We start from the raw sequence: 23,378 nt of genomic DNA on the forward strand, positions 1-23,378 counted from the left end.
AAAAACATAGTAACTATAAGATGCATACATCTGCACACTAAAAAGCCAACAATATATTAGGGAACTCTGGTACTGCATTACTGCTATATGAAAAAATGAGATTTTTAGTTTATGTATTGACTAATGCATGTAAGCCTGGAAACCAATGGCAAGGTAATCTGGGTAAAAGTTAGGTACCCGGACTGTAGAGATTACCTTGCCATTGGTTTCCGGGCTTACATGAATTGGCCAATACATAAACTAAAAATCTCATTTTTTCATTAAGCAGTAATGCAGTACCGGAGTTCCCTTATACATTGTTGGCTTTTTAGTGTGCAGCTGTATGCATCTTATAGTTAGTAGAATTTATAACATTAAAAGAGCCCATACATCTGTTCAACATTCTGGGGAGTGGACCAGACCTATATTTTGCATTGGGGCCCTTTACACTCTAGTTATGCCATTGTATAAAGCACAAATCATACATTGATAGAAATGCTCTGTGATAGAGATGAGTGAACCAGAGTTTTGGTGTTCGGTGTTCATAAAAAACACAGACTTTAAAAAAAAAAAAACCCAGAAAAACAGAGTTCTGGTACTTTACTTACGCAAACCACTGAAGCGAGCATCGCTGTGCTCAGGTACGCTTGGTGCACGGCCCAGTGTGAGCCGCTTGCAGTGATTAAATGACTTGCACTGGAGGTAACAACAGCATGATCGGATGTAGTGTGCACCCAACACAAAAAAATTTGGAAAACCCTGATCATTCTCCCCCAGAAGTGTTCTGTTTATGACTGGCGCTGTGTGTGGCGGAAATCCAAGTGTCCCAATTAGTGACTTCCATTGGGGTTCAGGTCAATTTCGGGTCCCTAACCGAACTTTATCTAAAGTCCGGCTGAACCCGCCGAATCGAACTTCCATGGATCCACTCATCTCTACTCTCTTGCATATAATCTGAGAACATTAATATAGTAGTAAAAAATAAACAAGAAATTCTTAACATAAAATAATTACCTGAAGAATACGTATTTGGCAAAATCAAAGTAGCCCTCCTGTATCCAAGCATCTTGCATACCACATTACCATCCAGCATGTCAAAATGATCATCACATATGGTACCCCACTGTCCATTGTGAAAAACTTCAACTCTTCCTGCATTAGGCCTTGTCCCACCAACGAGTCGTACAGATGAATCTATGCATCAGATAATGTTTTATTAAATGTTGATAAAAATACACACATATTACTAGCATATAAGCATGAAGAGTGCCTTGAAAAACTATCAATATATTGTGAACTTTTCCACCTTTTACCATGTTATACATGGTTTTCTAAATATATTAAAAATATAAATCTGAAAATGATAACATGCATTTGTATTCAGCCCCCTGTAGTCGGATACTAATAAATTAAATCCATAGTGAGCAATTGCCTCCAGAAATCACGTAATTAGTAAATTCTCACTATAACTACAGCTATTCTGCGAACGCCTCAGAGGTTTTTTGAGAACTTTACGGATCAAACAGCATCATGAAAACCAAGGAACACAACAGACAGGTTATTGATAAACCTGTGAAGAAAAATAAAGTAGGGTTAGAATAAAAAAATACCTCAAGCTCTGAACATCTCACAGAGCAATGTTCAATTCATCATCCAAAAATGGAAGGAGTATGGCCCAACTGTAAACCTAAGAAGACATGGCTGTTCACCTAAACTGACATCCCATGCAAGGAGATCACTAATTAGAAAAGCAACCAAGAGGTGCATGGTCACTTTGGAGAACCTGCAGAGATCCACAGCTCAGGTGGAGAATTTGTCTATAAGACCTAAGGTCGTAGGACTGTAAATTCTCTCAGTCGAGAGAATCAGGTTGATTATGCTAGACAGTCTTATCAGAGTTTGATCGAGTGTCAGCATAGTGTGATCCTATTCGCTCGAGTGAGAAAATTGGAAGCACACTGTGAGGAGAAAATGGAGAACAAAATATCCCCATCTTTTTCATTGTGTGAACCCACAGAAATCGGACTGTACTCGGCTTTCACACAGCCACAGATTTGCATGGATAACTCTCGTCCAGTTTTATATCTGAGTGTTGCTCAGCACTGCCACATTGAATAACATTGGTCCTAGTGTTATCCAACAAAAAATCTGATAACACTCGTCTGATTAATATGGTGAGAGCGAGCCCTTACTCGTATACTCTATAAAATTTGGCAATAAAAATATAGAAGAGTGGCAAGAAGAAAGCCATTTTTGAAAGGAAGCTATAAGAAGTCCAGTTTGTAAAAAGCTATGTAGGGGACACAGCTAGTATGTGGAAGAAGGTGCTCTGGTCAGACAAGACCAATGTTTAATCTTTTGGGCTAAATGCAAAACACAATGCATGGTGAAAAACTAACTGTAAACCCTGAAAACACCATTCCCATTGTCAAACATGGGGGTGGAGAATCATACTGTAGCAATGCTTTCCTTCAGCAGGGACGGGGAAGTTGTTCATTATTGATTAGAAGATGGATGGATATAGATATAGAGCAATCCTGGAGGAAAACCTGTTAGATGCTGGAACAGACTTGAAACTGGGGTGTAAGTTCCCCTTCTAGTGGGACAATGACCATAAACATACAGCCAGAGCGACAATGGAATGGTTTAGATCAAAGCATATTTATATATGTGAATGGCCCAGTCACAGTCCAGACCTAAATCCCATTGAGAAGCTGTTGCAAGACCAAGCTGTTAACAGACGCCTCCATCCAATCTCACTGAGATAGAGCTATTTTGCAAAAAATAATGGGCAAACATTTCAGCCTCCAGATGTGCAAAGCTGATAGAGATAGATGCCAAAATACTTGCAGCAGTATTTGCAGTGAAAGGTAGTCCTACAAAGTATTGAAGGTGGGGTTTGAATAAAAATGTACATCACAAGTTTGAAATCTGTATTTTTATAATATTTAGGAAAACATGTATAATTTCCTCTACACTTCACAAATACTTACTACTTGGTGTTGGAACATCATCTAAAATCCCATTAAAATACATTTAACTTTGTGGGTGTAACATAAAAAAATATGGAAAAGTTCATAGGGTATAGGGTATGAATACTTTTTCAAGGCACTTTATTGTCAAATAAATATAACAAAATTGAAAGCGTCTAAATCCCACACACAAACTGCTCTACTGAATTCTTGTAGGGAGCAGTCAAACTGCAGTGTCTATTTGAGAAACATCAAAGCTATCGAAAAGCTCTGTCAGCTGGCGAAGGTCACACTACTAAGAGAACCTAAAAATTAGGCATAAGATGGGCTTCCAGTCACGGTTCTGACCACTGTACCATCTACGATGGTTATTTCCTTGGTGGATGCACGCTTCATATACAGTAATAACTCTAAACGTCAATAAAATAAATAGAAAGTAGGTGGAACTTCCACAAAATCATGAAAATGCCATTTTTCTTCCGTGATTTTCATTACATATTTTGTTAACAGGACAGATACCTACAGATGACAATCCTGCTGGATTGTCTTATTTTTTCAATAACTCCGCACTCTGCACATGAGCTGGTCTCGTCCATGTGCTATGATCTACATCAATGACCCAACCCAACTTGCTGGCTAACTATGGCCAGAGTATTACACACCAATTTTAATAAGAATTAGAGAATTCAAACTGCTAATAGACCGAAAACTGATTACTCTAAAAACAATTTTTATTTATAAACATTAAAAATATTAATTCAAGCTATATCTCATCGTATGTAGCTATATTGGTCAGTGAACACACAGCCAGTCGTGCAGAGCTAGATATACTGTAAGGGGATATTACACTAGGGAGATTGTGGATAGCCCAGAGTAGTTCTTCTTGATAGTAATCGTAATATCAACTAGAATGTTGGACAAGGCCAGGTCATAGATCCCTAGTCCTTCTCCTTCCTGGCCGCGGAGGTAAACACCATAAGGTTTCGGGCGCCCCCACTCCTCGTCGGCAATCCCTAGTAAGCCCTAAATCTGCCTGTGTGTCAATAATTGACCTAAAGCCTAGAAAGTGTGGTTAGTGCTGAAGTCAGGGTTATTCAATCACACTAGGTGCATAGTCAATACTCTAATAGATATTTGATATGTTTGTTGGTCATAGGGAAAATCCCCATAGAAAAAATAGAAAGAATAGATAGATAGAACATAGAATAGATAGAAAGAAATAACATATAAAATAGATAATAAGAAAGAACAGAATAGATAGAAAGAAATAACAGAATAGCTTAATAGAGGGATAACTAGCATGGCCAGCTGTTTTTTAATTTTTGGGGGGTAGAAAAAGACGTTGGATCCCCTCCTCTTTTCATATCCAGTACAGGAACAGCAGCAGCTGCAGGCTGCAACCCTCAGTTGTCTGCTGTACCTTGGCTGGTTATAAAAAATAGAGGGGATCCCATGCTTTTTTTTTAATTATTTGATTTATTTGGTCCTCCCATTTTCCTAAAATCAGCCAAGGTACAGCAGACAACTGGGGGATGATATTATTAGTGTACGAAGGGCCATTGTTATTTGGCCCTTTCCAGCCTAACAATAGCAGCCCACAGCTGCCCCAGAAGTGGCGCATGCATAAGATGAGCCAATTCTGGCACTGGACCTAGCTCTTCTTGTTGCCCTGGTGCGGTGGCAATCCAGGTAATAAGCAGTTAATGGCAGCCAACAGCTGCCACTAAGTCCTAGATTAGTGATGGCAGTTGTCTATGAGACTCTGCCCCCATCACTAATCTGTAAGTGAAAGTAGATAAACACAAACCCCCCAAAATCCTTTATTTGGAGTAAAATACAAAAAGCACTCTTGTCCACCACTTTATTAACCCGCAAACACCCCTGCAGGTCCTAAGTAATCCACACTAGGTCACACGGTGATTCAGCTCTGCTACATCCCTGTCCTGTTACAGCAAGCATCATAGAGCATGACTGCCAGCTGAGAGTGCAGACAGAGCTACGCAATCAGAATGAATTCGGGTGAACCCCTGACATCACAGCTGCGTGCCCCGCAGTATGGCGTGAGTCGCGGCAGTGACGTCATGGGTTCACCGCTGTGAGTTTCAGGCTGCAACTGAAGTGAGCTGCGTGATCAGCAGTGATGTCACTCAGGTGAGTCCTCCACGTGTGGCTCACTTCAGTTGCGGCCTGATTTGCGGTCACAGGTGGAGGACTCCATCTGTGACGCCCTGGCAAAATCAGGTAGTCACACACTTAGGCCCCTGCATAACACCTTCCCTCACAGGGTTACACACAGCCGACCTGAAACCCTAGTCACCCTCCCCAGGGAAAGACAGGCACACCAGTTGGCGGGACCAGGCGGATGGGAACGCCCACCTAGGGGTCTGGAGAACAAAGGGGTGGGAAAAGAGTAGTTCAAGTTTAGAGCTCAAGTTGAGTGGAGTGGAGAAGGTGAAGCTCGAGAGCGGAGACGCCGGGGTTGGAGCCCTGGTGCATTGGCTAGGTGGCAGACGGTGGTCCGTGTCTAGCAGGAGACGGGAAGACGGCAGCCGGAGATCCGAGGTGGACCGGGGCAGGGTTGGAGCCCGCCGGTACCGACACCGGAGAACTAACCCAGAAACCGTGCACAGAGGGGGTACTTGGACCCTGAAGCCAGGACCAGAACCAACGGCTTAGCTAATTAACCAATTGAGGGCAGGATTATAGGTCCTGTCCCAACCTAAGTTTCGAAAAGTAGACAACCACCCACAGAGAGGGATAGGGCATCCGCCAGGGCCCGGTAGATCCCACGGGTCAGCGTCTGACGGGCACAGCTCCCAACCAAAGGACCAGGAGTGGACTCCCGCGTTCCACACCGGGAAGTCCACCAGATCACAACACAGTACAGAGGAAAGTGACACAGACCACCAGCCCAGGTGGGGGACCAGAGTACACATGGCAGCGGCGGCCGGCCTCCAGCACCTTGGTTAATCACTGGACTTGTCTGATCTCTCTAACCGTGAGTAAGCTGAGACTCCCTGGTCTGACCAGGTGCGCCAGCCCCTGCCATCACCGTCCCCAGCACCAAGTCACTGGGTCCCGGGGCAACCATCCCTACCCACGGAGGGGTTAACAACCAGCTGCCATCCCACCGCCCTGAGTGTCCCACAGCAGCAGCAGTGGTGCCATAGTTCACCACACACCGTGGGTGGCGTCACAGACTGACTACGCCAAACCCCGTACAAATATGTCCCCTTTTCATTCGGAGTGTCCGCGTGACCCCCGGGCCTGGAGAATCCGTCGAGCCACACTGCGGGTCCGGATCCGAGCAGCCCGGTTGCTACTGACGTGGGGGTGGTACACCTTGAAAACTTGGCATCACGAACAGGATTCTTACCCACCCATACCTGGTGGAAGTACGCCTTGCTATGGACTGTCAGCGGTATGCCGCTGCAAAAATTCTGAAAAGCCGCCACTTTTCCACCATTTTTAGGAGCGAAAATGGACATCCCAGCGTCTTCTTCCCCGAGAAAGGGTGCGAAGTTGCCTGGGAACACGGCCGGAAGGAAGACCCTGAGGCCAAAATGGAACTAAAAAGCAGAGCGAAGAGAGTGCTCGCAAAAGGGGGGCGAGCGGATAAGCTGCGGCATGGGACCCGAAGAGATAAAGGGCAGGGATGCCAGGACTCTGCCATCTTTTGCTCCTGGACACCAAAGTGGAAGGATGTCTCACCGGTCTGGCAACTCGGCTTTGGAGGAACCTGCTCCAAGGACTGCCGACTGGGTGGAAGCCCAAACAGAACGGACGTGCCGTAAGATCCAGGCCCAGGCCAACTTTCTGCTGACAAGATGGACGGCCGAGATGAGGGACCTGGCTGCAGCTGTTCAGGCTCGTGAAGTGGAGATGGCCTCGGAGGAGCGGGTAAGCGACCCACGCCCCTATGTCCCTCAGGGACCGGCCCATCAGGCTGAGGAGCTCGGTCTGCCCCTGAGCGCCATGTCGCCTCCCTCACTGCCCGCACCTGTTGCTAGTGCCCTGCTTGGTCCACTGCCCCAAGCAATGGCAGCGGTAGCCGTTACATCTGCCAGTGAGGACCCGGAAAAGGGGTCCTCGGGCCAAGAGCATACCACGGCACCAGCACCGGCTGCAAGCAAGCCCAAAACCCGGAAGACATCTCCTCCAACCCTGAGCCCGGCCACGCCAAAGATGACGTCACCCCCGGCCACGAAGATGGACGCACGCATGACCAGACCGGCCCCGGCAGTCCACCCGGCCGCATCGGAGGCACAGCCAACCCGGAAGACAGCTCCGGTCGTGAGTCCCAGGATCAATCCGTGCCCAGTCCCGGTTGTGGAGCATCCGGGGTGTACATGCTGGGAAATGGAGCAGGCTATGGAGCGGAGCCCTCAGCCAAGGGTGGAGCCGGTGGTGGCCAGCAGTGAGAGCGTCCACATGAGCTGAGCTCCCGAGCAGGGGGAGGAGCCTGAAGACCGTGCTCCATACTGGGAGCGGCAGCAGAAGCAATTGAAAAAGGAGATTGCTGCCCGGGAAAAGAGAAAGGCGGAGGTGCTGTCCCGGACTTACCTGAAAAAAGATCATCTCCGGCAATCCACTTTCCGGGTGCGGGGTCCAACCTACCGTGGGCAGGTCTGTCATTTTAACCCCGAGCACGGGTGGGACTTCATCTACGAGCCGGGAATGGATGCCGAGATTTTCGTGTCCCGGAGGGACGTAGCCCCACACCTACCAAAAGGACACCCAGATCGAGACCTGGAGCCTGGAGCGCGGAGCGCTGGTCTTGTACACCCGGCATTGCGGAGAGAGGGGATGGTTGGCCTTAAATGTCCGAAAATGGGTGAATGTTGAGGGGAAGCTGTGCCCCTACCCCCCTTCACAATCTCCAGCAAAAGAGGATGAATAGGTAGCAAGTTCCTGGCTACCCTAGTTATGTGTCCCCATTGGGACCGTTCTACAGTTTTCCAAATTCTACAGTTTGTACAGTGTTTTAAACATGAACCACGGCCGTGAACTGGCAAGCCAACCCAAGAACTACTGGGTTTTGTAAATAATTCCCGACCACCTTCATGTGACACCGACGCGGTCTCTGGAGAGGCCGATTGGAGGAAGGGCCTGCGGTAGAGTTGGCCGAGTCCCGTCACCATTACAACCGGTGACTACCCTCCAGACCGTGGGCACCTGTAGCATGGACTGCCGGGTAAGGAACTTTTTACCCGGCCCATGTGGGCGCTACCCGGATCCGTTCCTGGACTTGGGCAAAGGGGCGTCATCTGTCTTAGTGGTGGCACCAGGGAACAGGTTGTTTGGGTGGTGGGGGAGAGCAGAAGGTGGCCGGCCTGTTAAGATATGCAACATTTAAGATCTGTGCTTCCCATAAGGGAAGAAATTGTACAAATGTTACTATACTTGTTATCCCTGTTTTTTATCTTTCAGTTCCAGTTAAAATAAATGTTGGTGGCCGGACAGCCCGCAGACGGTCTGTATTAAACCAAGGGGGAATGTGACGCCCTGGCAAAACCAGGTAGTCACACACTTAGGCCCCTGCATAACACCTTCCCTCACAGGGTTACACACAGCCGACCTGAAACCCTAGTCACCCCCCCAGGGAAAGACAGGCACACCAGTGGGCGGGACTAGGTGGATGGGAACGCCCACCTAGGGGTCTGGAGAGCCCGGGGCGGGAAAAGAGTGGTTGAAGTTTAGAGCTCAAGTTAAGTGGAGTGGAGGAGGTGAAGCTCGAGAGCGGAGACACCGGGATTGCAGCCCTGGTGCATTGGCTAGGTGGCAGACGGTGGTCCGTGTCTAGCAGGAGATGGGAAGATGGCAGCCGGAGATCCGAGGTGGACCGGGGCAGGATTGGAGCCCGCTGGTACCGACACCGGAGAACCGACCCGGAAACCGTCCACAGAGGGGGTACTTGGACCCTGAAGCCAGGACCAGAACCAATAGCCTAGCTAATTAACCAATTAAGGGCAGAATTATAGGTCCTGTCCCAACCTAAGTCCCGAAAAGTAGACAACCACCCCTTGAGAGGGATAGGGCATCCGCCAGGGCCCGGTAGATCCCACGGGTCAGCGTCTGACAGGCACGGCTCCCAACCAAAGGACCGGGAGCGGACTCCCGCGTTCCACACCGGGAAGTCCACCACATCACAACACAGTGCAGAGGAAAGTGACACAGACCACTAGCCCGGGTGGGGGACCAGAGTACACATGGCCGTGGCGGCCAGCCACCAGCACCTTGGTTAATCACTGGACTTGTCTGATTTCTTTAACCGTGAGTAAGCTTAGACTCCCTGGTCTGACCAGGTGCACCAGCCCCTGCCATCACCGTCCCCTGCACCAAGTCACTGGGTCCCGGGGCAACCATCCCTACCGACGGAGGGGTTAACAACCAGCTGCCATCCCATCGCCCCGGGTGTCCCACAGCAGCAGCGGTGGTGCCATACTTCACCACACACCGTGGGTGGTGTCACAGACTGACTACAGCAAGCCCCGTAAAAATACGTCCCCTTTTCATTCGGAGTGTCCGCGTGACCCCCGGGTCCGGAGAATCCCTCGAGCCACACTGCGGGTCCAGATCTGAGCAACCCGGCTGCTACTGACGTGGGGGCGGTACACATCTGTGACTGCAAATCACCAGAGTGACATTACTGCTGATGACACAACTCACTTCAGTCACTTGAATGATTTGCTGTCACGGGTGGAGGAATCCAGCTGTGGCTGCGGCTAACCTGAGTAACATCCCTGATGACTACGTGGCTCACTTCAGTTCCTGTGTGGAGCTCACAGCAGGCAGTCATTTTCTATGAAGCTTGCTGTGAGAGTCAGATGTAGCAGTGCTGGAAGCGTCGTGGGACCTTGTGTGGATTAGGTCGGACCTGCAGCGATGTTATTGGGGTTAATAAAATGGTGCAAGAGGGTGATTTTTTTTATCTTTTATTTCAAATAAAAGATTTTTTAATTATTTTACTGTACAATATAAACCCGCCCATCGGTATCTGTGATTGGTTGCAGTCAGACAGCTGTCACTCAGCATAGGGGAGGGTCTGACTGCAACCAGTCACAAATGCCAGTGGTCGGAAGAAGCAGTGAATATGTATGAGCCTAATGAGCGGCCCGGAATGAAGAATGAGAGAGGCTGCAGGAGCAGTGTGACAGCTGCGCCGTGTCGGTTATCAGTTATATGTCATGTCCCCACCGGAGTCCGCTCCTGCGACTTCTGCTCCGATCGTGTTCCCACCATGGATAGTGCTGGTGATGGGAGAGGAGTCGGTGCCCGTGGCTCTGCTGAGTACAGGCTCCGCTCATCAACTAGGCTAGGTTTCCCTGGAACCAGCAGTACCACTGGCTGACTGTAGGTGGCATGTGTCTTCCAGCTGAAGTTGCCAACATTCACCTGCAGCCAATGGGAAGACACCACACCCTTCTTATTCCCCCTCCTGTCATGTGACCACTGCCAGAGATAGTTCTGTACTCCTGGTTCATGTGCTGTTTGTATGTTGATTCCTGTGCGCTGACCTTTGCTTGTTTTTTGACTACCCTCCTGCCTGTCGTTTTTGTACCTTCCTGCCAGTTCCGGATTTGACCTCTGCTTTGTCTCCTCACTACGCCCTTTCCTGCCGATTCTGTTCCTGTTTAGCATCTCCTGGTTTTTGACCCTGCCTGACCACCATGGACTACAGCCTACCACAGGTAGTGCTCTCTGGGGCTCTGTGTAATTCCAAATCCCTGTATAGGGGTTAAAGGGTTGCAGAGTTCTTGGTGGTCCTGCTTTGTGAGCGGCTTTTCTCTAGACTTCCCATACAGCCAGTCTGAGTCTGTGGCTCCAGGCAGGCATTACAGTATGAAGCGCTTGGAGAGAGAGATAGAGAGAGAGAAAATTAATTTATCCTGGAACAATGTGGGTGACCTGCGTTTTTTGTGATAAAAACAAGTAGTAAACACAAAAGCAAGTAAAACACATGTGACGTGCAAAAATATGGTAGCATGCATTTTTCTTTGCGTTTTTCATCCCCTCATTGATTTCAATGAGTGACAAAACGTGACAAAACGTAAAAAGAGTGAACATGCTTCTTTTTTTGTCAAAAGGTTTTGACAAATAAACTGCAGACAAAAAAACTGCAATGTCCGTACAGCAAATCTGAAATCCCAATATACTTTCCTGGGAAGTCAAAAGTCAGAACTTGCTGACAAAAAAACTGCACAAAAAAACAACAAATATGAGACATAAAATGCAGCGTGCGCATATAGCTAATGCCGTCTGGTCTAAATTTATAAGTCTGCAGTCTCTATGTATGCCTGCATACTTAAGAATCCTCCTAGCACACTGTGCACTGCGAGGATTCACTAATTTCTGAGCTAGAAATGAAGGTAACATGACAGCGAGTATACAATATACAGAACCTAACTAGTGGCCACAGCTTCACTCAATACAAAGGTATTGAGTAAGACCACACCCACTTGATAGCCGCACCCATGAGTCAGATGCACCCACTAGGCGGGACGTGGTCTTGCTCCATACACTTGTATTGAGCGAGGCCGTGCCCACTAGTCAGATTCTTGGCAGGATTTTGTTTATTGCATGAAGAAAAAAGGATTTTCAGCTCACCTGACACCCGAAGCCGTAAGATCCTGAGGATGCACGTGGTCCGCTGGTAAGTCCAAACCAGCCAGCAGGTGAAATTGGAAAGGGAAGATCGGACCCAGCACCAATTCCAAAAATATGTTAAAAATCAAACTTCTTTATTAATACATGGTTAAAAAATTCTTATATGAAGACCATAGTGAGGAGTATGGAACATAGCACTTTACGCGTTTCGGACTTCATAAATTTAAAAACAAAAAACTAGTTTTTATGATTAAGGACTAGTTTTTTGTTTTTAAATTTATGAAGTCCGAAACGCGTAAAGTGCTATGTTCCATACTCCTCACTATGGTCTTCATATAAGAATGTTTTAACCATGTATTAATAAAGAAGTTTGATTTTTAACATATTTTTGGAATTGGTGCTGGGTCCGATCTTCCCTTTCCAATTTCACCTTTTGTTTATTGCATACCTGCAGTCACATTACCACCCTTCTTAAATCCTCGCAGTTCCCAGTGCGTGCCCTGGGACGATTCATAAGTCACGCCACTCTAAGGTAAGACCGGTCCTGTGGCTCAGTGAATCCACACCCACCAGTGTGACAACTACCCGCATTCTTATACATCCATCCAATCTTTTTTCAGTGAGTTGTTCCTCTTTATCATCTCTGCTAGTACTATAGGTGTAAACATTTCCTTTTCACTCATTTTCTCACTTGTCCAATGGTTTGCAGGCCATGAACTTAATGATTACTTCTATGTGATACCTGTGTGTAGTCTGACAGATAGGAGACAGTTTTGGAAACATAAAGACATTCTACTTCCTATTATTTGTCTTGATGTCTCTGCTGCTAGAGATGGATTACCCTTGACAAAAGGCCATAGACAGGAAGTTAGGTAAAAGGAAGACACCTGGTAGGGCACATTGGCACAACATACACTGACCAAAAATATAACCGCAACACTTTTGTTTTTGCTCCTATTTTTCATGAGCTGAACTCAAAGAGCTAAGACTTTTTCTATGTGCACAAAAGGCCTTTTTCTCTCAACTATTGTTCAAAAAGTTGTCTAAATCTGTGTTGGTGAACACTTATTTTTTGACAAGATAATCCATCCACCTCACAGGTGCGGCATATTAAGATGTTCATTAGACATCTATGATAGACTTCCAAGGCATATAAGGAAAGGTTGGGCCAAGTATTTAGCTTGGACACCCAATAATTAAAGGAAACTGAAGCATCAGAAAGGACACAAGTATGGTCACTTAAGTGGTCACTTAAGTATCCCTTGACCATATTGTGCAACTTCTCCCTCCTTGACATTGTTACAGGCACAGATAGCCCTTGCTGAAGTCCTGGTTTCCATCCATTCTGGAAAGACATGAAGATGGGGTTGAGAGTCCCCTATGTAGCACTGGGAGTCCCCTGGGTAGCACGGAAACAAAAGTCTTCTTCCTCCTCATCCTCCCCATCCTTATTATCACCCAATATTGCCTCAAAATATTGTCTGGGCTGGGTAGTATCACCCATTGGGAAATCTGGCTACATAGCCACATGCTGGGCAATTAAAGCTTCCTCTTTGACATTATGCAGTGATTGTTTCAACAGACTGCAGCGGGATGGTTAAGCTGATGATAGACTGATCACTGCTCACGAGCTTGGTGCAGTACTCAAAGTTCTCAAGAACTGACTTGCAGTCTGACGGGCATGTTGAAGCTAATATTCATACTGCCCTCTGCTGCTCAGTAATCCTCACCAACATATAGAATGTAGAGTTCCACAGTGTGGTCTGGTCGTGAATCGGTGACTTGGCAAATTAAAGTGCCTTTGCAGCACTGTAAGATCAGCAAAAGCGGTAGAGGAATGGAAGAAATGGGCACTAATACGGTGCATCTTCTCAAGTAGGTATGGCAAGTCAGGGTATGTTTTCATAAATTTTTGAACAAGTTCAGTACGTAAACCATGCATGGTATGTGTACCAGCTGGCCGACCTTTAAAGCCACCATCAGGTTACGCCCATTGTCTCAAATGACCATGCCAGGCTAGAGGTGCAGCGGGAAGAGCCACTGATCAGTCTGCTCTTTTATACCTTGCCACAGCCCTGCTGCAGTGTGTGGTTTTTGACCTAAACAGATCAACTTCAGCAGAGCATATTGCCGCTTTGCCGATGCCCTACTGCACAGCACCCAGCTTGGCAATGATGGGGAAGGTAATTCAGCAGAGGATGAGGAGCAGGAGGAGGAGGGGAGACAGGAAGTAGCATATGTTGCGGTGGAAACACTGGTAGAAGTTGGGCTTGCTATTCTTGGTGTGGGTTGGATGTGTGATGTTACAGTTTGCGAGTTTGTCCCAACCTCCACCAGCTTCACCCAGTGTGCCGTAACAGATATGTATTGTCCCTGTCCACAACAACTTGTCCACGTGTGTGTTGTTAGATGAACCTTCCCAGTTATGGCGTTGGTCAGAGCACGGTTGAAATTGTTTAACACGTGCTTGTGTAATGCGAGGACGGCACAACGAGCAAAATAGTAGCTGCTGCACTGTATCGTGGGGCAGCCACAGCCAAATGATCACGGAAACACTGTGTTCCCACAAGCCTAAACGGCAACATCTCCATGGCTAGCAATTTGGCAATGTGCGGGTTTAGGTTTTGTGCCTGTGGGTACGTGGCTGGGTTTTTACACTTCCTTTCCAAGATCTCAGGCAATGACAAATGGACGCTTCCATGGGACAAGGAAGTGGATGTGGTTGATGTTTGCTGTGTCTGTGCAATTGCCCCTTGTGAGCAGGATGCATGAATGCCTGCTTCATGGACAGCAGATTGTGATGGACGTAGCACAAGAGACATGGCAGTGGTGTGACACAAATTTGGTACCCTGGTGTCCTGCCCACTACTGGGGTGCTTGACTGCCATGTGGTTTCGCATACTGGTGGTGCTCAGGTTGCCTTTGCCCTGGCCTCTGCTCAAGTTGGTATGGCAGATGCTACAGAGTACAATGTTTTTTTCTGAAGGACTTTCATAAAAAAAATTGTGACTTTTGAAGGGGGGAGGAAGGAGGACAAGGTTGGCGATTGGATGGGCCAGCCTTCTGTGTATCCACACTAGACTGTGTGGTTGTGGAAGATTGGTTACTGTTTGACAAATGTAAAGAGGCCTTGTCTGCCATCCAAAACAGAATCTGCTCTCGCTCTTCTGGCTTCCACACACGTTTACGTTCCAGACCGGGAAATTTGGCAAGGAACATAGTGGATGCATCAAGCTTCTTCTGACCTGACAAAGACTCAGTGCCTTGTCTCCCACCACTGACAACACTACGCCCACGTCCACATCCCTGTCCCTTAAAAACTGTCTTTTTTGTCATTTTGGGTTTTGCTGACATATTTACAGATGTTGGTAGCCCTTGCCAAGCAAACTTTGCAAAATTTGTGGAAATGTGATGCTCCTGGACTATCAGGTTGTTACAGGGTACTGCACAAACTGCTCTTCTGTGCACTATTCCACATCCCTCTTGGATCTGGGTCCCTACTTAAGTGGTGTTGCCTCCATCAGTGAATCAAAATCCTAGAGACACCCTGCACCACACCCACCTGACACACCAGTGGATGGCTTGAGAGAATAGAGTCGCCCACCTGGGGGGTCAGGGAGGGGAGGTGAGGTGTTTAGAGAGTAGAGTAGAGTCAGTGAGTGGAGAAGGACGTTGGAAGTAGCCCTCGAGCTGAGAGGAGCTCAGAGGAAGTCGGGAGTGGGACTACCAAAGTAACTGCCTAGGTTGCAGATGGTGGTCTGGGCCTAGAGGAGTCAGACCCCCGGGCGCGGGGGATCGTGGTAAGGTCCTCGGACCCGTCGAGGAGGACGGCTGGCAGCCTAGCCCTATCACCGGTCCGGGCCGAAGGCACGACGAGGTACACGGACCCTAGGTCAGGGAGTAGCTTCAGGCAGCCCGACAATTCACCTGAGGAGAACGGAGCCTTCACGATCAATTCCCATCCACTCCAGAATCAGGGCACTAGCGCAACGAGGAGTATAGGAGTTTCCAACCAAAAGCAATCCAGAAAATCCCAAGCATGAGCCCTGAGAGCAAGGTCCCTTACTTAGCCATAGTAAGGAGCGGGGCCCGGCTAGTTCCAAGCAACCGGGCCATCAAGTTAAAGTCTAAACTAAGTGTCAGGAGGCAGGTTACGGACCACCAGGCAGCACCACTTGGGGATGGGACCCGAACGAGCTCCCCTCAGCGGCAGCAGTACCCAGAGACTTGGTTTACCCGCTTGTCGATGTCTGTTTATGAACTGAGTGAGTACAAGAGTGACCCCTTCATCCCCACGGCACTCCCCTCATATCACCGAGTCCCGGGGCATCCCCTACCCGTGGAGGGTTCCAACACCTTGCTGCCCTGTTCCATCATCCCCGGGTACTCCCACAGCAGTGGTGGTACTCCTAATTACCACACACCACGGGTGGTGTCACAAACTATAACTCCCCTATAAATTCTTCCCCCCTCCCTTTTCATTCGAGTGGCCGCACAACCCCCGTGTTCGGAGACCCTGGAGCCACAGTGAACCCAGATCCGAGCAGGTCGGCCGCTTCCACGAGAGTGGTACAGAAACAGGTCCCGATTCCCTACCTAATTCACAATCTCTCCCTCCCTGCTGTGACTTTGTTCAGTGCTATTAGCTCCTAAAATAGATATTGTATTCTGGTTTCTGGACAGTACTATGGAGGTAGTGACACACACTGCTTTAAACACTCTCCCTGCTCGGAAATATTTCCCTCTGAAATCTACAATGACCTATGTTGCAGGCAGCCCTGAAAAGGGCTTTTTGTGTTATTAAGAGGCCTACACTCTCCCTAGCAGCTGCACGCTCTATCCATATGCTGATACAAAGCAAGATCCCGATGCAGTGTGCGCCAAATGGTGGCAGAAGGTCTTTTATAGACTCTTTGATGCTGAGCGGCCAGGCAATCACAGTAATTCGACAACCAAGATGGCTGCGGCATTACTGTGATTGGTTAAGAAGCCCAAAATGTTTATTGGCTGCAAATCAGGCGCCAAAATGGCTGTACAGGACATCAATAAAGTGAAGTGAATACACCATTACTCGCTATAACAAATAGTCTAAGTACTGTACTATTCTGCAAATAGCAAATAGTAATGAATACACTCGCTCATCACTAAATGTAAGTTATCAGCAATTGCAAAGAGAACTGCTAGCAGTGGATCTCCATGATTTTCTCTAGCACACTCTGCATGGCAGAACTTTCCACATATGACCAATAACCTCTCTGACAGTAGCCAAGGTGTGTAAGTGCGCACATTCCTGCACATGGTGCCCATACAAGCCCATAAAATATATTCCATATAGATGATGCCATAACATACTATATGGAACTGGGGATACATGAATTTATGTACCACAGAACAGGTATATACTTCAAATGAAAGTAAATAAACCAGGAGGACAAAGAAGTACAAATACCAAAACAACAAGGAATAATTATGGAAAAATATGACAAAGTGTATTAATATACCAAAAATTGAATAAATACAAAAACAGTATAGATAGAAAAATTAAACACCATATTTGTAAAAACAAAAACTCAGGAGGGCTGAATTGGTTGCATAAGTGTGGTGGTAGACAGAGGTTATTAGATGGAATCAGGCACAAAAAAGATTAGCTCCATGTACCTGCCTCAGGGAAAATAAAGCATATTAAAAGTGCAACATAAGTTCTACTACACAGTTAAAATGTCCTATTTAAACAGCAAACCCTAAAGGGGAGGGGAAACAGAGTCACAAAAAGGGAGGTAAAGAGTAGTGTACAAGAGAAGCTCTACGCATAGTAGCTATAGCATACACCAAACATGGTAGAGAACTACAGTACCTCACCTAAATGTAGTTTGAAGCTAGAGGCAGGAGGGTGGAGGGAACCACAACATCCGTTTCGCTATTAGCAGCTTTTTCCAAGGGGTTGCACTTTTAATATAATGTGCTTCTTCTCTTACTTTGAAGCTTGGGTGGGTTATATTTGATATGTACAGGGTCATGACTTTATTTTCCCTGAGGCAGGTCCAATTTTTCATTGTTTGCATATCTATAACATGTATATCGTCTTGAGATTTACATAATCCCATGCCTTTGCCTTATTGTTCTTGTAAATTCAATGTTGAAGCATACTGATGATAGCATTTATCTTATCAATGATGAATCGTGTAAAAAATAATACTATAATACTGTGTAAACAAATTCTAAAATGAACACATTAAGAAAAAATATATTACTTACCTTTTGCAATAGAAGGGACTGTGGTTCTAGTTGGAACTCCTTGTGTTTCAGTTTCCTCTCTTTCGCCTTTATCACCTTTTTCACCCTTTTCTCCTTTCTGACCATTTTCACCTTTATAACCTGTCAGAATGACAAAAAACAAATTTGAGAAGAGTGTAAGGCATTTACTTACAGTAGGTAACTGTAAGTTGGTCTAAACTGAGTTTGTATGAATTAGGACAATCCTAAGTGATCGCCCTCGGGCAGTGGATACATGTGTATATAGCCCCCAAGATATAGTAAATGTCTCTATTTCACACTTATGGTATGTTCACACGTTACTTTTTTGCTGTTTTGTTTTTTTGCTGTTTTGTTTTTTTGCAGCAAAACCTGCTCTCTTAGCAGTAAAAAAAGATGGTTCCAGAAATCAGTTTTTGCTGCTTCTTTTCTTGTGTTTTTGTTGCACTTTTAGCTGTGTTTTTGGTGGGTCGTTTGTCTACAGAATATGTTTAAATAAAGTTAGTTTCATTCACCACAACAGCCGTAATGATGAGCGAATATACTCACCACTATACGTTAGTCGAGTATTTTGCTCCTCACTTCATGAGTTTCAAGACCCCTCAGCATGTTAGGTGCCTGATTTTCAGCCATTAAACATGCTGGGATTCTTTGCCAATTATAGTAATTCTGTAACCATCTTTGCTATTGGTATTACTGTGATTGAGAGGTGCAGTGAAAAAAAAAAAGATTTTCGTTCATTAAAGCAGGAGAATTTACTTACCCAGTTTCTTTGTCACACTACTTCCTAGTCCGCTGATTAATCCTTATGAATATGCACTGCTTCCCCCTCCCACCTTCTGTGCTGGCGTCTGTAATTGGTTGAAGTCCTTCTTCCCCTGCCCACCCTCTCTGCTGGTGTCTATGATTGATGGAGTGTAAAAACAAATAAATAATTGGAAAAAATTTGCTAAAGGCTGCAGTCCCCAGATATGTGCTTTTAATTGGCTGTATATTAAAATATAAGGGACCCGGGGCATGGCCTGACCTCTGATGGTGTCGGCCATGTGAGAGAACAGCTCTGGTAACCAGATCCTTAATAACGGTTAGAAGCGGTTCACAGCTCAACATACCATCACTGTGGCCCTCCAGAGTTGAAGATGACGAGAGGGAGATCAAGAAAAAGAGATTTTTTTCTCACAGCGCGAGCCACACCTCTCCTCAGCAGCGGGACCCGCTATCTTCCCCTGCTTCTACGCAGGCCTCATCTCCTCATACTGCCTCTTCAGTCTCGGCTCCTCAACTCCTTCCGTGCCTCCCTTAAAAAGGACTTTAAAGCTGCCATAGCAGAGTTGAGAGCAGAACTAATCTCCCTGGGAGAGAGCACTGATCATATAGAATCAAAGATGGCGGAATGCGCGGTTTCACATAATGAGCTGAGAGAAGCGCACTATAATGTGGTAAAGGAGGTGTAGTTGCTGAAGAATAAAGTCTGGGACTTATAGGATAGGTCATAAAGGAATAATGTCTAGATCAGAGGTATACCTGAGTCTATAGCTGACTCCGGTCTGGGACCCTTTTTCTACAACCTGTTGCATCACCTGCTGCCTGAGGCTACTGAGTTGGATCTCATGGTGGACTGCATACATAGCGTTCCCAGACCGAAAGGGCTAACACTTGACCTCCTGAGGGATACTCTGGCCAGATTCCACTTCTTTAAAACTAAAGGGACTTTCCTGCATGTCCTAAGACAGAACAAGGCGCTGCCTTTCAGTATTATCATAATCTAAGTGGACCTCTCTGCTGCCACCTTAGCAAGAAAGAGGGAGTTTGCCTCACATACTAAAGCTCTGTACTCTTCTAATATATCTTACAAATGGGGTTTCCTGTGAAGTTCATAATTCATAAAGATAAGTCCTACACCTCCCCCACTGAAGCAGACACCCTGTTTAAAAAATGGAACCTTGCACCAGATCCTGCAACCATGTGGCCCTCCCTTCCATTTGATGGCACACAGAAGAAAATTGCTGCTGACTGGACTCAGGCTTGATCTTGATTGTCACCTGTAGCTTATTAGGAGCTTACTGTGACTTACTTTTTTTACCTTTTTTTCCACTTTTTTCCTATATTTTTCTGGGGGGGTTTTAGTCCAAGTTGTTTTTTTTTGTTTAGTGTATTTTTTGTTTTCATTTTGTTATTTTTTTTTCTTTTTCCAGCCGTCAGGATTCCCCTGGCCCCTTGTCATGTGAGTTATTTTTGGTTTTGTCGCCCCAGGTGCAGTAGGACCCATTGCTTTTTGCTCTGACGTTCAATGTTTTTCTTTTATTTTTGTTTTAGTTGTTTTATATGGGTTTTTTTTAAATTGTTGGTTTGTCTGTAATGCCACTGTAATGCCACTATTAATTCTACAGATTGTACTAACTCTGGCCCGCCTGTACCTAGGATCTATAGAGGGAATGTACTCACTTATATATCATGGGGATTAAGTTCCCATCTATTAATGCAAGAGGACTCAATTCCCCTTAAAAGAGATCATGTATTTGGAGTGAAGTGCTAGCCTCCAGATGTGAGGTAGTCTGTATTCACGAAACACATTTGTTAGCTAGAGATAATCACAGGCTCTCTCATAAGAGTTTCCCCATAATTCTACATGCTAATGCTCATTCCAAAACCGTGGGGAAAGCTATTTCGATTCAGCAGTTGGTATCTTTTAAGTTTATTGCCTTTATGTTAGCCATCGCTAGATCTAGAATTGAATACTTAGAGGATCACTCTGGCCAAAAAGTAGTTAATCCGAAATTGCTAATGCATTTACTTCCTACTATTCAAAATTATATAATCTTTCTTTGGACACTTTAGTTCCTCAACCTTCCCCTCAAAACATCCAAGATTTCCTGAACTCTGTTAATCTTCCTGTCCTTTCAGTTATGGAACTCCAAGACCTTGACTCCCCCTTTTCTATTGAAGAAGTAATGTCTAGAGATGAGCGATGTTCGAGGTTCGCCAATTTCATGTTCGAGTGATTTTAGGGGTTGTTCGAGTCGTTCGACGAACTCAAACGATTTGCTAAAAGTTCGGTAGTTCGAGTTACGTTCGAGAACGGTTCAATCACCAAAAAGCATACCTAGTTACTAGCTGACTTTTTACTGTGATAGTGTGAGTCACTGTGAATCATGATGTTATCAAAATTCAGTGTATAGTGTGCGGGGGGGATGGGGTTTAGATCAGTGCTGAAAGAATGGCGATTTTTTTTTATTTTTATTTTTTTTTCCTAACCGCGTGTACAGTGGGGCGGGCCAAGCTGTCAGCAAATCACAGACACACACACAGCAAAGTGAATTTTTGCCAGACAAGCAAGGGCATGTGTCATAGGCTGTGCATGTCACATGTCCTTGCCCTATAAGACCCGGCCATTTTCCCCGTCACCGCCATTATCTCTATGCGGCGGGTGGGTGACAGTCACCGCTCCCACTGCCCCTGCTGCTGTGTGCGCTATAGACATACAGTGCAATCTACACAGCGCTTTAGGGATTAGGGACTACTTGTAATTTCAGCCCTTTTCAGGGCTGCATTACAGCTGTTCATAGCCATTGTTCCTAGGCAGGTCTGTGCCAACGCTGTGCAGGGTTTTATATAACAGCATCTGGCTACATCAGCTCAGATAATTCCTTGGTGCATTTTTTCATTGGCAGGGATAAAAAAGTGAGGCTTCCTTTGCTGTCCAGCTACCTACAGCACCTCTGCATTATACACAACTGCCCATTTTTGCTACACAATTTTAATTGCAAACAGTGCTGACACTTTTAGTGGCATACTAAAAGTGTCTGGGATACTACCTTAGGGTTTTGTTGCTGTCAAGCAAGGTACACCACATGTGCATTCTACACTCCTCTCCATTTCTGCTACGCAATTTTAAATTCCAAAAGTCCTGACACTTTTAGGGGCATAGTAGAATTGTCCTGGATACTACCTTAGGTTTCGTTGCTGTCAAACAAGGTACACCACATGTGCATTCTACACTCCTCTCCATTTCTGCTATGCAATAGGCCGCATTGTAGCACAGTGAACTTCCCATTGCGACTTATGCTTCATTTAAAGTAGTGTACAGGGTGGGCTCCCCAGTATACAGCAAAACCACACACTTGGAAAAGGACTTTAGGCAGTTGGATTAATAAATGATTGTTTAACTTTCCAAAAACAAACAATAAGAACCATGCATAAAACTGAAAGAATAGAACAATCTATTCACAATTCCAAAAGCCTACACCCCTATGCTGCGACACTCGTAAAGGCGATTCATACCCCCTGCTCACCAACTTTTTCCTAACCAGGGGACTGTCTAAACAGTTGCCTACTACCTGGTAATCCCTCTGCGTACCAGGAGTAATTGTGTGTGTGTGTGTGTGTGTGTGTGTGTGTGCGAACACGACTGATCAGTGTCGCATCACAAGAGCTTACAACTTATCTACCTAAACATAGACAAAACCTGTTACCCCCCACTGAATACCCTTGTTAGCTGAAGCCTCAGAGATAAGGCAGATGATAACAGTGTGAAGGCAAACCACACAGCTCAGCAAAACAGTCCTGGAAATCTTGTAAAGCAACAGTCCATGCAAACATGTGTTGCTGTCACTGTATGATTTTAACTGTAACTGACAAGTTGACAGAGCAGAGGCATCAAGTCTTAGGGGTACTTTTGCACGCTGCGACATTGGTAACATTGTGTTACTGACGCTGCAGCGATAGTCCCTGCCCCGTCGCAGGTACGATATCTTGTGATTGCTGCCGTAGCAAACATTATCGCTACGCCAGCTTCACATGCACTCACCTACCCTGCGACGTCGCTCTGGCTGGCGAACCGCCTTCTTACTAAGGGGGAGGGTTGTGCGGCGTCACAGCGACGTCACACGGCAGGCGGACAATAGAAGCGGAGGGGCAGAGATGAGCGGGACGTAAACATCCCACCCACCTCCGTCCTTCCGCATAGCCGGCGTGAGACGCGGTGACGCAGGTAAAATGTTCCTCGCTCCTGCGGCATCTCACACAGCGATGTGTGCTGCCGCAGGAACGAGGAACAACATCGTATCTGTCGCTCCTTCCAAATAATGGAAATGTCGGACCCTACACCGATGATACGATAACGACGCTCTTGCGCTCGTTATTCGTATCAAAAAGGATTTACACACTAGGATATCGACTGCGACGCCGGATGTGCGTCACTTTCGATTTGACCCCACCGATATCGCACCTGCGATGTCGTAGTGTGCAAAGCCCGCCTTATTGTCTATATAGTCGGCCGAAGCAGAACAGATATGTGTTCTGCTAACAAAACAAAGTGTTGCATGCACGCATTACTGTCTGGTCCCAACCTACCATTCACGGTACTGTGGTGTCCAGTTGCCATCAATACAGAGTTTACGATCCTCTCTCGGTAAACAGTATAGGCAGCACCAGAAGAATTTCGGTCTGCGACACAGGATGCTGCTCACAGGCATTACGGTCCTCCTCACCAAACTCCAACACGAGTCCCCTCACAATTCACCAAAGTATTTCCGCGGTGGCTCTTTGCTGTAATGCACACCTTTAGCT

General features: G+C 46.3%; 1 protein-coding gene and 1 long non-coding RNA gene across 2 annotated transcripts in view; one reads left to right on the plus strand and one right to left on the minus strand.

The window, feature by feature from the left end:
* Positions 1-23,378, plus strand: part of LOC142290409 (uncharacterized) — a 158,334-nt gene that overhangs the window by 9,026 nt on the left and 125,930 nt on the right. The window lies entirely within an intron of this gene.
* The window catches only part of LOC142290399 (macrophage scavenger receptor types I and II-like), a 127,324-nt gene that overhangs the window by 6,320 nt on the left and 97,626 nt on the right, over positions 1-23,378 (minus strand). Inside the window, exons 8-9 of the mRNA XM_075334359.1 lie at positions 17,814-17,933; positions 994-1,173 (exon numbers count right to left, since the gene is read on the minus strand). Coding sequence (XP_075190474.1) covers positions 994-1,173; positions 17,814-17,933 — 300 coding nt within the window. The remainder of the gene's footprint in view (positions 1-993; positions 1,174-17,813; positions 17,934-23,378) is intronic.

The sequence above is a fragment of the Anomaloglossus baeobatrachus genome, chromosome 1 (genome assembly GCF_048569485.1).
Source record: "Anomaloglossus baeobatrachus isolate aAnoBae1 chromosome 1, aAnoBae1.hap1, whole genome shotgun sequence".
NCBI classification, from domain to species: domain Eukaryota; kingdom Metazoa; phylum Chordata; class Amphibia; order Anura; family Aromobatidae; genus Anomaloglossus; species Anomaloglossus baeobatrachus.